Source organism: Petromyzon marinus, chromosome 70 (assembly GCF_048934315.1).
Source record: "Petromyzon marinus isolate PM22_M1 ecotype Great Lakes invasive population chromosome 70, UKy_Petmar_22M1.pri1.0, whole genome shotgun sequence".
Lineage (NCBI taxonomy): Eukaryota > Metazoa > Chordata > Hyperoartia > Petromyzontiformes > Petromyzontidae > Petromyzon > Petromyzon marinus.
Window position 1 is genome coordinate 2,465,771 of NC_133736.1, and position 13,862 is coordinate 2,479,632.

The following is a 13,862-nucleotide window of genomic DNA, read 5'->3' on the forward strand; positions in this document are numbered from 1 at the left end:
GCTTTGTCTTTGTTTGAAGCCGGATTAGCGCTGCTCCGCGATACGCGACTCTGCGACCCGGGTTCGAATCCCGCTCACGGACAAAATCAGCGACGATTATCTAAACCGGTCCTGGGCCTCCCCTAGGTCGGCTCAGCCTCAAATGAGTAACCTGGTGGGGGCGGGCGGGAGGATCCGGCTGGCCGTGCAGAGCAAACACCACAAAGACAAAGATCCCCCGTGTAGCCTGTAACAGAGCGTCGGGGCAAGTACTGTTAGCGAGTAGCAGCAGCAGCACCTACGAAGGCTACCGGCACTGTGGCACACGAGGGGGGTGGGTGGCCAGCGCCACGCCCGGCCGCCTTTGTCTCTCCCCCCCATTGCGACGTTTGCTCCAACACCGCCTCTAGGCAACTCATTATTCGAGGCTGAGTCGAACTAGGGGAGGCCCAGCGATGGTTCCAGGTGACCGACCGTGAGAGGGGAATCGAACCTCGGGTTCGCCCGGGGGGTTTCGTTGGCGCGAACTCGCTAACCGCTGCGCCACCGCTCCCCCCAACGCGCACAGACACACACACACAGACACACACACAGAGACATACACACACAGACACACAGACGGACACAGACACACAGACACACACACTGACACACACAGACACACACACACAGACACACACACAGAGACATACACACACACACAGACACACAGACGGACACAGACACACAGACACACACACTGACACACACTGACACACACGCACAGACACACACACAGACACACAGACACACACAGAGACACACAGACACACACACAGACATACACATTGACACACACACACAGACACACACACAGACACACACACAGACACATATACACACACACACTGACACACACACTGACACACACACAGACACACACACTGACACATACACACACAGACACATACACACACAGACACACACACAGACACACACAGACACACACACAGACACACACACACAGACACACACACAGACACACACACATACACACACAGACACACACACAGACACACACACACATACACACAGACACACACACACAGACACATACACACACAGACACACACACACACAGACACAAACAGAGAATAAACAAACGACGCTCCACCTGCGAAGACACCCGCAGAGTCAGCGACTGGCCGCTACGGTCATTAGCACCGAAAACAGACGTGGATAGAGATGCACCACCCCCCCACACACACACAGATCGTGTCGGCCTTCTCATCGACGGTCCTCCCGGCAACACACCCCGCACGTAGGTACGTACGGTGCGAAAGAAGTTCAACACACACACATAGCACGGTTGGCTACGTACGGTGTGAAAGAAGTTCAACATACATAGCAAGGTTGGCTACGTACTGTGTGAAGCAGTTCAGTATATTGGCACTGTGAATCTTTGGGCAGTGTTTGTATATATGCAGTGTTAATCTTTGGTCAATGTGAGTCTATGGGCAATGTGAGTCTATGGGCAATGTGAGTCTATGGGCAATGTGAGTCTATGGGCAATGTGAGTCTATGGGCAATGTTAGTCTATGGGCAATGTGAGTCTATGGGCAATGTGAGTCTATGGGCAATGCGAGTCTATGAGCAATGCGAGTCTATGGGCAATGCGAGTCTATGGGCAATGTGAGTCTATGGGCAATGTGAGTCTATGGGCAATGTTAGTCTATGGGCAATGTGAGTCTATGGGCAATGTTAGTCTATGGGCAATGTGAGTCTATGGGCAATGTTAGTCTATGGGTAATGTTAGTATATGGGCAATGTGAGTCTATGGGCAATGTGAGTCTATGGGCAATGTGAGTCTATGGGCAATGTGAGTCTATGGGCAATGTTAGTCTATGGGCAATGTGAGTCTATGGGCAATGTTAGTCTATGGGCAATGTTAGTCTATGGGCAATGTTAGTCTATGGGCAATGTTAGTCTATGGGCAATGTTAGTCTATGGGCAGTGTTAGTCTATGGGCAATGTTAGTCTATGGGCAATGTGAGTCTATGGGCAATGTGAGTCTATGGGCAATGTGAGTCTATGGGCAATGTGAGTCTATGGGAAATCTGAACCTATGGGTAATGTTAGTCTATGGGCAATGTGAGTCTATGGGCAATGTCAGTCTATGGGCAATGTTAGTCTATGGGCAATATTAGTCTATGGGCAATGTGAGTCTATGGGCGATGTTAGTCTATGGGCAATGTGAGTCTATGGGCGATGTGAGTCTATGGGCAATGTGAATCTATGGACAATGTGAGTCTATGGGCAATGTTAGTCTATGGGTAATGTTAGTCTATGGGCAATGTTAGTCTATGGGAAATGTTAGTCTATGGGCAATGTTAGTCTATGGGCAATGTTAGTCTATGGGCAATGTTAGTCTATGGGCAATGTTAGTCTATGGGCAATGTTAGTCTATGGGCAATGTTAGTCTATGGGCAATGTGAGTCTATGGGCAATGTTAGTCTATGGGCAATGTTAGTCTATGGGCAATGTTAGTCTATGGGCAATGTGAGTCTATGGGCAATGTTAATCTATGGGCAATGTTAGTCTATGGGCAATGTTAGTCTATGGGCAATGTTAATCTATGGGCAATGTTAGTCTATGGGCAATGTTAATCTATGGGCAATGTTAGTCTATGGGCAATGTTTAGTCTATGGGCAATGTGAGTCTATGGGCAATGTGAGTCTATGGGCAATGTTAGTCTATTGGCAATATGAGTCTATGGGCAATGTGAGTCTATGGGCAATATTAGTCTATGGGCAATGTTAGTCTATGGGCAATGTTAGTCTATGGGCAATATGAGTCTATGGGCAATGTGAGTCTATGGGCAATGTTAGTCTATGGGCAATGTTAGTCTATGGGCAATGTTTAGTCTATGGGCAATGTGAGTCTATGGGCAATGTTAGTCTATGGGCAATGTTAGTCTATGGGCAATATGAGTCTATGGGCAATGTGAGTCTATGGGCAATGTTAGTCTATGGGCAATGTTAGTCTATGGGCAATGTTAGTCTATGGGCAGTGTTAGTCTATGGGCAATGTTAGTCTATGGGCAATGTGAATCAATGGGCAATGTGAGTCTATGGGCAATGTCAGTCTATGGGCAATGTGAGTCTATGGGCAATGTCAGTCTATGGGCAATTTTAGTCTATGGGCAGTGTTAGTCTATGGGCAATGTTAGTCTATGGGCAATGTTAGTCTATGGGCAGTGTGAGTCTATGGGCAATGTTAGTCTATGGGCAATCTGAATCAATGGGCAATTTGAGTCTATGGGCAATGTGAGTCTATGGGCAATGTGAGTCTCTGGGCAATGTGAGTCTATGGGTAATGTGAGTCTATGGGCAATGTGAATCTATGGACAATGTTAGTCTATGGGTAATGTTAGTCTATGGGCAATGTTAGTCTATGGGCAATGTTAGTCTATGGGCAATGTTAGTCTTTGGGCAATGTGAGTCTATGGGCAATGTTAGTCTATGGAAAATGTGAATCAATGGGCAATTTGAGTTTATGGGCAATGTGAGTCTATGGGCAATGTGAGTCTATGGGCAATGTGAGTCTATGGGCAATGTGAGTCTATGGGAAATGTTAGTCTATGAGCAATGTGAGTCTATGGGCAATGTGAGTCTATGGGCAATGTCTCAGCTGTCTGAGTTGATCATCTCCCTAGTCCCTGGAATTCCCTCGGACAGTTGTCCTGGGAGATTTTCAACGCACGGACGGCTGACCCATCCCATAGTTTGGCTCCAAACCTTTTGGATACCATGATGGGTTCAATGGGATTTACTCAGATTTTTCAGGGCCCATCCAATAATCACGGCCAAATTATCGACCGAATCATAATGTAGTTTTTTTTTTGGGGGGGGGAGGAGAGGGGTTTTAGATCGTGTAAATATTAATGTGTCGTTAATTCTGCCACCACAGCCAAATAGTAAGGTTTGTCCCACGAACTGAACATTCCAAGTGGTTACTAGTACAGCACTAGTGTATAGTCGTGCAGTGTATATTAGTATAATGTATAGTGTAGTGTATAGTGTAGTAGTGTATAGTGTAGTGTATAGTCGTGCAGTGTATAGTGTAGTGTATAGTAGTGTAGTGTATAGTGTAGTCTATAGTCGTGCAGTGTATAGTAGTATAATGAATAGTGTAGTTTATAGTGTAGTAGTGTATAGTGTAGTGTATAATCGTGCAGTGTATATTGTAGTGTATAGTAGTGTAGTGTATAGTAGTGTAGTGTATAGTGTAGTGTATAGTAGTTTAGTGTATAGTAGTTTAGTGTATAGTGTAGTGAATGGTAGTGTATTGTATAGTGTAGTGTATAGTGTTGTAGCTCATAGTAGTGTATAGTGTAGAGTAGTTGTGTATAGTAGTATAGTGTATAGTAGTGTAGTGTATAGTGTAGTGTGTAGTGTAGTGTATAGTAGTGTATAGGTGTGTAGTGTATAGTGTCGTGTAGAGTGTAGTGTATAGTAGTGTAGTATAGAGTATAGTAGTGTATAGTAGTGTAGTGTATAGTAGTGTAGTGTATAGAGTAGTAATGTATAGTGTAAAGTGTAGTGTATAGTAGTGTAGTATATAGCGTAGTAGTGTAGTGTTTAGTAGTGTAGTATATAGTGTAGTCGTGCATAGTGTAATGTATAGTAGTGTAGTATATAGTGTAGTAGTGTATAATAGTGTAGTATATAGTGTAGCAGTGTATAGTGTAGTATACTAGTACCGTGCACCGGTGTTGTTGGCTGTGTTGGGTGGTGGCGGCTTTAACGACACATTCATATTTGCGCGGTCTAACCCGAAAAAAAACCCTCAATTATCGAGCACATTTCCTCTTACTGTGACAATGAAAGGGTTGATGAGTATAATTCAGTGCTCCGATCTGCTATCGATGACCCCGCTCCTCGTCGCCCTCTTCATGCTCAAGTACCACAAGCACCAAGCCCCCCCGCCCCCCCCACCTTATATCCCATAGACCTCAGGGCCCTGAAATTAAAGGGTGATTCAACACTTCTGAGAATTTGCAACAATAACCACGTGACATGTGCTGCTGCCTCAGTGCTCTGGAGATCACCTGGAGAAGATTCCAGGCCACGTGTTGACAACGATGGCGAACGTGTGGGCGACTCGTAATAATAGGGGTTTTTCCCCTTTTTTTCTGGCAAGAAAACTGAAACCTTTTTTATTACAAGGATTTATGTTACTGCTTTAACCACAATACCTGCAGTCAAAATGCAAACAAAAAACATACTATGATAATATATGCATTGTCCTTGAAACTGATTGGTCCACACCAAGGGACGGCTTTCTGTCGCCATCTGGTCGAGCACCAATTGGGTCGAGGCTCAAAAGCTCGTGATCGGAACGTGGCTCTTTCACTCCAGCGCTGTCCTACCAGACAGTCTCGTCCCTTCACCTGATGAAGGCCGCTTGTGTTGTGGCCGAAACGTCGTGAGAATATTATTGTGTTATTTTATTTTATCAATTTATTATTTTATTCTCATTCTACCTGGTGGTGACTTTACCGAAAGAACCAAAGAAGATGAATCATTGCAGTCACGAAAGCTTTAAATCGAAATTTAAAAACCCTATTATTACATTTTGGTACTGGCAAAGGAGGTCAAATGCTGAATTGGGAGACTCTTTCACTTCTTACCGAAGCAATGAAAACATCCGTTTGTTCTCGTGTTACGGTGTATTATCCGTTCTTTTAATCGCATAAAAAAATGACAGTCCCATGTAAGTGTTAAAAAAAAAATTAAGTACCCTGTACAACTTGGGGGAGGGGGGGGGGTATCTTCGTGGCGAAGTAAAAAAAAAAAATACGCCGTCGTGATGATCGACTCGGCAAGGAACAGCGCTTGCCGAGCTGTTCAGGATGGTCAGCAGTTCGATTCGATTCGCCCAGACTGTGCGTCCATGAAAGTTGTTCCTTTCGGAGGGCCCTGCAAAGGATTTCCATCAGTTTTTTGATACGTAAGATCGATCGCATTAAAGAGGGTACAGTGAGGGGAAAAAAGTATTTGATCCCCTGCTGATTTTGTACGTTTGCCCACTGACAAAGACATGGTCAGGCCTATAATTTTAATGGTAGGTTTATTTGAACAGTGAGAGAGACAGAATAACAGCAACAAAATCCAGAAATATGCACGTCAAAAATGTTATCAATTGATTTGCATTTTAATGAGGGAAATAAGTATTTAACCCCTCTGCAAAACATGACTTAGTACTTGGTGGCAAAACCCTTGTTGGCAATCACAGAGGTCAGACGTTTCTTGTAGTTGGCCACCAGGTTTGCACACATCTCCAGAGGGATTTTGTCCCACTCCTCTTTGCAGATCTTCTCCAAGTCATTAAGGTTTCGAGGCTGACGTTTGGCAACTCGAACCTTCAGCTCCCTCCACAGAGTTTCTATGGGATTAATATCTGGAGACTGGCTAGGCTAATCCAGGACCTTAATGTGCTTCTTCTTGAGCCACTCCTTTGTTGCCTTGGCCGTGTGTTTTGGGTCATTGTCATGCTGGAAAACCCATCCACGACCCATTTTCAATGCCCTGGCTGAGGGAAGGAGGTTCTCACCCACGATTTGACGGTACATGGCCCCGTCCATCGTCCCTTTGATGCAGTGAAGTTGTCCTGTCCCCTTAGCAGAAAAAACACCCCCAAAGCATAATGTTTCCACCTCCATGTTTGACGGTGGGGATGGTGTTCTTGGGGTCATAGGCAGCATTCCTCCTCCAAACACGGCGAGTTGAGTTGATGCCAAAGAGCTCCATTTTGGTCTCATCTGACCACAACACTTTCACCCAGTTGTCCTCTGAATCATTCGGATGTTCATTGGCAAACTTCAGACGGGCATGTATATGTGCTTTCTTGAGCAGAGGGACCTTGCGGGTGCTGCAGGATCTTAGTCCTTCATAGCGTAGTGTGGTACCAATTGTTTTCTTGGTGACTATAGTCCCAACTGCCTTGAGATCATTGATAAGATCCTCCCGTGTAGTTCTGGGTTGATTCCTCGTTGTTCTCATGATCATTGCAACTCCACGAGGTGAGATCTTGCATGGAGCCCCAGGCCGAGGGAGATTGACAGTTCTTTATTTTTCTTCCATTTGCGAATAATTGCACCAACTATTGTCGCCTTCTCACCAAGCTGCTTGGCAATGGTCTTGTAGCCCATTCCAGCCTTGTGTAGGTTTACAATCTTGTCCCTGACATCCTTGGAGAGCTCTTTGGTCTTGGCCATGGTGGAGAGTTTGGAATCTGATTGATTGATTGCTTCTGTAGACAGGTGTCTTTTATACAGGTAACAAGCTGAGATTAGGCGCACTCCCTTTAAGAGTGTGCTCCTAATCTCAGCTCGTTACCTTATATTAAAGACACCTGGGAGCCAGAAATCTTTCTGATTGAGAGGGGGTCAACTACGTAATTCCCTCATGAAAATGCAAATCAATTTATAACATTTTTGACATGCGTTTTTCTGGATTTTGTTGTTGTTATTCTGTCTCTCACTGCTCAAATAAACCGACCATTAAAATGATCCGATGATCATTTCTTTGTCAGTGGGCAAACGTACAAAATCAGCAGGGGATCAAATACTTGTGTCCCTCACTGCATCTGCCCTGCAATTAGTCCTGATCCTAGCCTGGACCCAAGGGCTCCTCCGGTCCTGCCTGCAGGCCTCATCCAGATTACTGTGGGGATGAAATGGACCACGAGAGATTTAGATCCCTGTCCCTCTTGGCTTCTTAAGGGGGCCTTTGAGTCAGTGATCCCTATGGTGACCGAATTAGTCGACAGGAGGAGTGTTCCCGGGAGCCCTGGAACGTGCCTTAGAGCACGACTACTTCTAAAGAAGACGGGACTTGATATCGATATCCTGGCTGACTATCGCCCAATCTGCAATTTTCCCTTTTTCAGGGAAGGTTAATTACAGAAGGGGCGGCCTCCTCCCAGTTGGAGTCGTATCTTGAGGCCGGGTGCTTTTTTTTTTCACTTCGCTCAATCGGGCCTGAGGAACCAATCGTGGCACGGAGCCCGCCTTGGTTTGCGTGGCAGACGATCTCCTCGTGGCGACGGACAGGGGCTGCATTTCCTCCCTTGCTTTGTCGGACCCTGCCGGCGGCCTTTTCATACAATCGATCGTGGGGGTTTCATTGCGGCGCCGACGGGAATCAGGGGCACCGCCTCGCAGTGGATTGGTTCTTATCCGAAGGGCAGGAAACCCAGCGGACGGCCTTGGGTCCCCACGTGTCCCCCTGCTAGACCCTAGCCTTACGGTGTCCCTCAGGGGTCGGTCTCTGTTATCTCCCCTTTAATTCAATGTCTAAGTTAGGCCGCCGGGATCTATCATCCGGAGGCATGGGTTACAGGGCCATCAGTACGCCGGATGCAATGTCTCCATCTCAGGTGACCCAGATGCAGCGCTCGCCTGCTTGATGGGGCGTCCGGCCAGAGGGTGGCAGCGTGGACGCAGCAGCAGCAGCAGCAGCACTGGCGAAAGCTGAATCCTGACAAGGCAGAGCTGACAATTGTAGGGTCAGAGAGTCGGCCGAGGATGGGACGGGGGGGTGGGGGGAGCGGGAGGAGCTTGACCCTCCATTGATTAATGGAGTTACGACTTCTCCCTGCGACAGTGGTGCACGAACCTGGGTGTGCTGTCCGATCGTAGCATGACCATGCAATCATCAGGTTGCAGCTGTGGCCAAAAGCGGGGGTTCTATCACCGTAGAGTGATCCGAGGGCCGCGACACCCCCCCTCTCGCCCCCCCCCCCCCCCCCTCTTATCCGCTAGCGATCTCGAAACACCGGTTCGCGTCTCTTTGTCAACGCGTCTGGATCACAGAAATGCTTTGAGTCCGCATGCCTGGACGCTGTTAGCCGTTTTGACCTCTACGATCCACTAATTCACATCCGCTCCATGTGCCGAGCGCTAGACCCTACACCCGGGGGCGACCGAGCCTTTGCGTGCGCTGCGCCAAGACTACGGAACGCCCCCTGCCACCTGAGGTCAGACAGGGCGAGGTCACTCGCATTGCTTAGGTCGCATTCTTTGGATCTTTCGGTAACGTCACGCAGAACAAACATTTTTGCAAAAAAAACACTGCGACGTTTCGATCGCAACACAAGCAATCGTCATCAGGAGGAAAAAAGGTGTTCTTCTTGTTTAGGTCTTCTCTAAGAAGTCAACTGTTTCGCCTGGCCTACACTTCCATGTATGACCAAGTGGACTCTGGATTTTGCGCCATTCACATTTCCTACCTTCGTGCATGGCGCACTGATATCCTTAAGTGAATTGCGCCTTACAAGTAGTTATTAAATTTTGATTTAAAGCTTTCGTGACTGCAGTAATTCATATTCTTAGTTCTTTCGGTAAAGTCACGTTGAAGGGAAACAACAAAATAATAAAATATATATAAAACAATAAAAAATTTCTCACGACGTTTCGACCATAACACAAACGGTCGTCTTCAGGTGTGTTGGCTTGCATAAATTTAAATTTATTTTGTATTGTTTTATATATATTTTATTATTTTGTTGTTTCCCTTTAACGTGACTTTACCGAAAGAACTAAGAATAAGTAGTTATTATTGAAACAAATCCCCCGTGATGTGCACTGGCCACCACTTAGCTAGCGCGTGCAATTTAAGTTAGCTGGAATGACTTAAAAAGCTCACAACGGCCTTGGTCCTCCGTACCTGCAGTCCCGTCTGGCCCACCCAGACGTCTCACAGATAGAAACCTTGCGTTCCTCGGTCCAGGCCCTGCTAGCTCAACCTACAATTTGTCATTCTACACTGGGCGGCAGTAGATAGGGGGCCTTTTCGAGTGCGGTGCCTTAAGATGTGGAACGCTCTAACGCCGGCCACCCCAGAATGTCTCCGAGTACCGGACAGTTCAGGAGACTCCGTAAGATTATTAAATATCAGGAAGCAGCCGCTTATTTTTACACGCGACCTGTTTTTTTATAAGTAGGGGGACTCCCTTCGTTTAATTCATACTGTGAGGTATTGCGATGCCCTCTTTAGTGGGAATGAGTTTTTACTGAAGAAAGACATTGAACGAATGAACGAATATAGACAATGTTAGACTATGAGTAATGTAAGTCTATGGGTAATGTGAGTCTATGGGCAATGTAAAGCTATGGGTAATGTAAGTCTATGGACAATGTGAGTCTATGGGCAATGTAAAGCTATGGGTAATGTGAGTCTATGGGTAATGTGAGTCTATGGGCAATGTTAGTCTATGGGCAATGTAAAGCTGTGGGTAATGTGAGTCTATGGGCAATGTGAGTCTATGAGTAATGTAAGTCTATGGACAATGTGAGTCTATGGACAATGTGAGTCTATGGGCAATGTGAGTCTATGGACAATGTGAGTCTATGGACAATGTGAGTCTATGGACAATGTGAGTCTATGGGCAATGTAAAGCTATGGGTAATGTAAGTCTATGGGCAATATTAGTCTATGGGCAATGTTAGTCTATGAGTAATGTAAGTCTATGGACAATGTGAGTCTATGGGCAATGTTAGTCTATGGGTAATGTAAGTCTATGGGCAATATTAGTCTATGGGCAATGTTAGTCTATGAGTAATGTAAGTCTATGGACAATGTGAGTCTATGGGCAATGTAAAGCTATGGGTAATGTGAGTCTATGGGTAATGTGAGTCTATGGACAATGTGAGTCTATGGGCAATGTTAGTCTATGAGTAATGTGAGTCTATGGGCAATGTTAGTCTATGGGCAATGTGAGTCTATGGACAATGTGAGTCTATGGGCAATGTGAGTCTATGGACAATGTGAGTCTATGAGCAATGTGAGTCTATGGGTAATGTGAGTCTATGGGTAATGTGAGTCTATGGACAATGTGAGTCTATGGGCAATGTTAGTCTATGAGTAATGTGAGTCTATGGGCAATGTTAGTCTATGGGCAATGTGAGTCTATGGACAATGTGAGTCTATGGGCAATGTGAGTCTATGGACAATGTGAGTCTATGGGCAATGTTAGTCTATGAGTAATGTGAGTCTATGGGCAATGTTAGTCTATGGGCAATGTGAGTCTATGGGCAATGTTAGTCTATGAGTAATGTGAGTCTATGGGCAATGTTAGTCTATGGGCAATGTGAGTCTATGGGCAATGTTAGTCTATGGACAATGTGAGTCTATGGGCAATGTTAGTCTATGAGTAATGTGAGTCTATGGACAATGTGAGTCTATGGACAATGTGAGTCTATGGGCAATGTAAAGCTATGGGTAATGTGAGTCTATGGGCAATGTTAGTCTATGGGCAATGTGAGTCTATGGGAAATGTGAGTCTATGGGCAATGTTAGTCTATGGGTAATGTGAGTCTATGGGTAATGTGAGTCTATGGGCAATATTAGTCTATGGGCAATGTGAGTCTATGGGAAATGTGAGTCTATGGGCAATGTTAGTCTATGGACAATGTTAGTCTATGGGTAATGTGAGTCTATGGGTAATGTTAGTCTATGGGTAATGTGAGTCTATGGGCAATGTGAAGCTATGGGTAATGTTAGTCTATGGGTAATGTGAGTCTATGGGAAATGTGAGTCTATGGGCAATGTTAGTCTATGGACAATGTTAGTCTATGGGCAATGTAAAGCTATGGGTAATGTGAGTCTATGGGAAATGTGAGTCTATGGGCAATGTGAGTCTACAGGCAATGTTAGTCTATGGGCAATGTAAGTCTATGGGTAATGTGAGTCTATGGGCAATGTGAGTCTATGGGCAATGTGAGTCTATGTGTAATGTGCGTCTATGGGCAATGTGAATCTATGGGCAATGTTAGTCTATGGACAATGGTTGTCTATGGGCAATGGTTGTCTATGGGCAATGTGAGTCTATGGGCAATGTTAGTCTATGGACAATGTTAGTCTATGGGCAATGTTAGTCTATGGGCAATGTTAGTCTATGGGCAATGTTAGTCTATGGACAATGTTAGTCTATGGGCAATGTTAGTCTATAGGCAATGTTAGTCTATGGGCAATGTTAGTCTATGGGTAATGTAAGTCTATGGGCAATGTTAGTCTATGGGCAATGGCTGTCTATGGGCAATGTGAGTCAATGGGCAATGTTAGTCTATGGGCAATGTTAGTCTATGGGCAACGTGAGTCGATGGGCAACGTTAGTCTATGGGCAATGTTAGTCTATGGGCAACGTGAGTCGATGGGCAACGTTAGTCTATGAGCAATGTGAGTCTATGGGCAATTTTAGTCTATGTGCAATGTGAGTCTATGGGCAACGTTAGTCTATGGGCAATGATCCATTGCTCCAGGAGATCGTCGATTGATGTACGGTCGCTCGATTGGTGATGACAATGACGTCAGTCGTGATTCATGACGTCACACAGCGGGCCACGTGTAGGCAATTGTAGCTACCATTTTCCACTCCACGCCGCTTCCACCTCTCCCTCCCCTCCCCCACCAAAACCAGCCCCCCCCCCCTGCCACACCCAACGCCATCCTCCCCTTCCCAAGGGCATGGAGTCGAACTCATCGTCATCGTCGTCGTCGTTCGGCCCCGGCACGCTGATCGTGATCGCCGGCCTGCTGCGAGAGCCGGCCGGCACGCGGCCGCTCGTCTTCACCGTCGTCCTCCTCCTCTACGCGGTGGCGCTCGTCGGCAACCTGCTGCTGTGCGCCGCCATCTACCGCGACCCGCGCCTCCACAGGCCCATGTTCATCCTGCTCGCAAACCTGGCCATCAGCGACGTCGTCGGCTGCTCCGCCACGCTGCCGCGCATCATGCGCGACCTGGCGGCGCCCAACCTCATCACGGTGGGCGAGTGCGTCGCGCAGATGCTCGCCATCCACTTCTACCGCGCCCTCGAGTGCTTCGTGCTCTCGGCGATGGCCCTCGACCGCTACGCGGCCGTCTGCAGGCCCCTGCGCTACCACGCGGCGGCGACCAACGGGCGGGCCCTCGCCGCGAACGCGGCGGCCGCGGCGGCCGCCCTCGTCCTGCTGGCGGCCCTCGGCGCGATGGTTCGGCGGCTCGCGCTGCCCGAGTGCATGCGGCCGTCGGCGTCGGCGTCGGCGTCGGCGTCGGCGTCGGCGTCGGCGGCGACGGCGGCGACGGCGCCGACGATGGAGTCGGCGCACTGCGACAACACGGCGCTCACGGCCATGTCGTGCGTCGACGGGCGCCCCAACAACGCGTACGGAGTCGTCGAGGCGCTCCTCACCGTGGGCCTGTCGCTCGCCGTCGTCGCCTTCTCCTACGGCAGCATCGTCTACGAGGTGGCGGTCGCCGCTCGGAGAGGCCGCGGCGGCGGCGGCGGCGGAGGAGGGAGTGGCGGCCGAGGCGGTCAAAGTGGTGGTGGTGTCGGAGGTGGCGGTGGTGGTGGTGGTGTTGGAGCTAGTGGTGGTGGTGGTGGTGGTTGCGGTTGCGTCGGCAGTGGCGGCGGCGGCGGCAGTGGTCCTGGTGGTGGCGGTATTGGAGGTAGCGGTGGCGCCGGAGGTCGCGGCGGCGGCGGCGGCGGCGGCCGCGGCCGCGGCTGCTGCGGTATCTCGACGCCCTCGGCGACGTTCGACCGCGGCCGCGACAAGGCCCTGCGCACCTGCGTGACCCACCTGCTCGTGCTCGCCGTCTTCTACGTGCCGGTCGTCTTCGTCATCCTCTACAACCGCGTGGACAAGCCCGCGGTCATCCCGGGCGCCGTGCGCCAGGGACTCGGCTGCGTCTTCTACGCCGTGCCGCCGGCCCTCAACCCCGTCATCTACGGCCTTCGCACGGGCGCCATCAGGCGAGCCGTCGCCTCCATGCGGCCACCGTGGCTGCGAGGCCCTCGCTGCAGGAGGCTGCGGGCCGCCCCGGTGGTGATGCCGTGGTCCGGGAGCGGTGGGCATGGGTAG

The 13,862-nt window shown here is 48.5% G+C and overlaps 1 protein-coding gene across 1 annotated transcript; it reads left to right on the forward strand.

Annotated features, from left to right (window-relative positions):
* Positions 1 to 12,477: 12,477 nt before the first annotated feature.
* Positions 12,478 to 13,862, forward strand: LOC116957132 (olfactory receptor 51I2-like). Its single transcript, XM_076055250.1, has 3 exons — positions 12,478 to 13,064; positions 13,101 to 13,247; positions 13,401 to 13,862. The coding sequence occupies exons 1-3, from the start codon at positions 12,489 to 12,491 to the stop codon at positions 13,860 to 13,862; spliced, it is 1,185 nt and encodes a 394-aa protein (XP_075911365.1). The 5' UTR covers positions 12,478 to 12,488.

Excerpts from the sequence above, each read along its gene's own strand:
- LOC116957132 (XM_076055250.1), top strand. The coding sequence starts at position 12,489 with ATGGAGTCGAACTCATCGTCATCGTCGTCGTCGTTCGGCCCCGGCACG. Across the intron at positions 13,065-13,100 it reads CGTCGGCGTCGGCGTCGGCG|TCGGCGCACTGCGACAACAC; the intron begins TCGGCGGCGACG and ends CCGACGATGGAG. Across the intron at positions 13,248-13,400 it reads ACGGCAGCATCGTCTACGAG|GGCAGTGGCGGCGGCGGCGG; the intron begins GTGGCGGTCGCC and ends TGCGGTTGCGTC.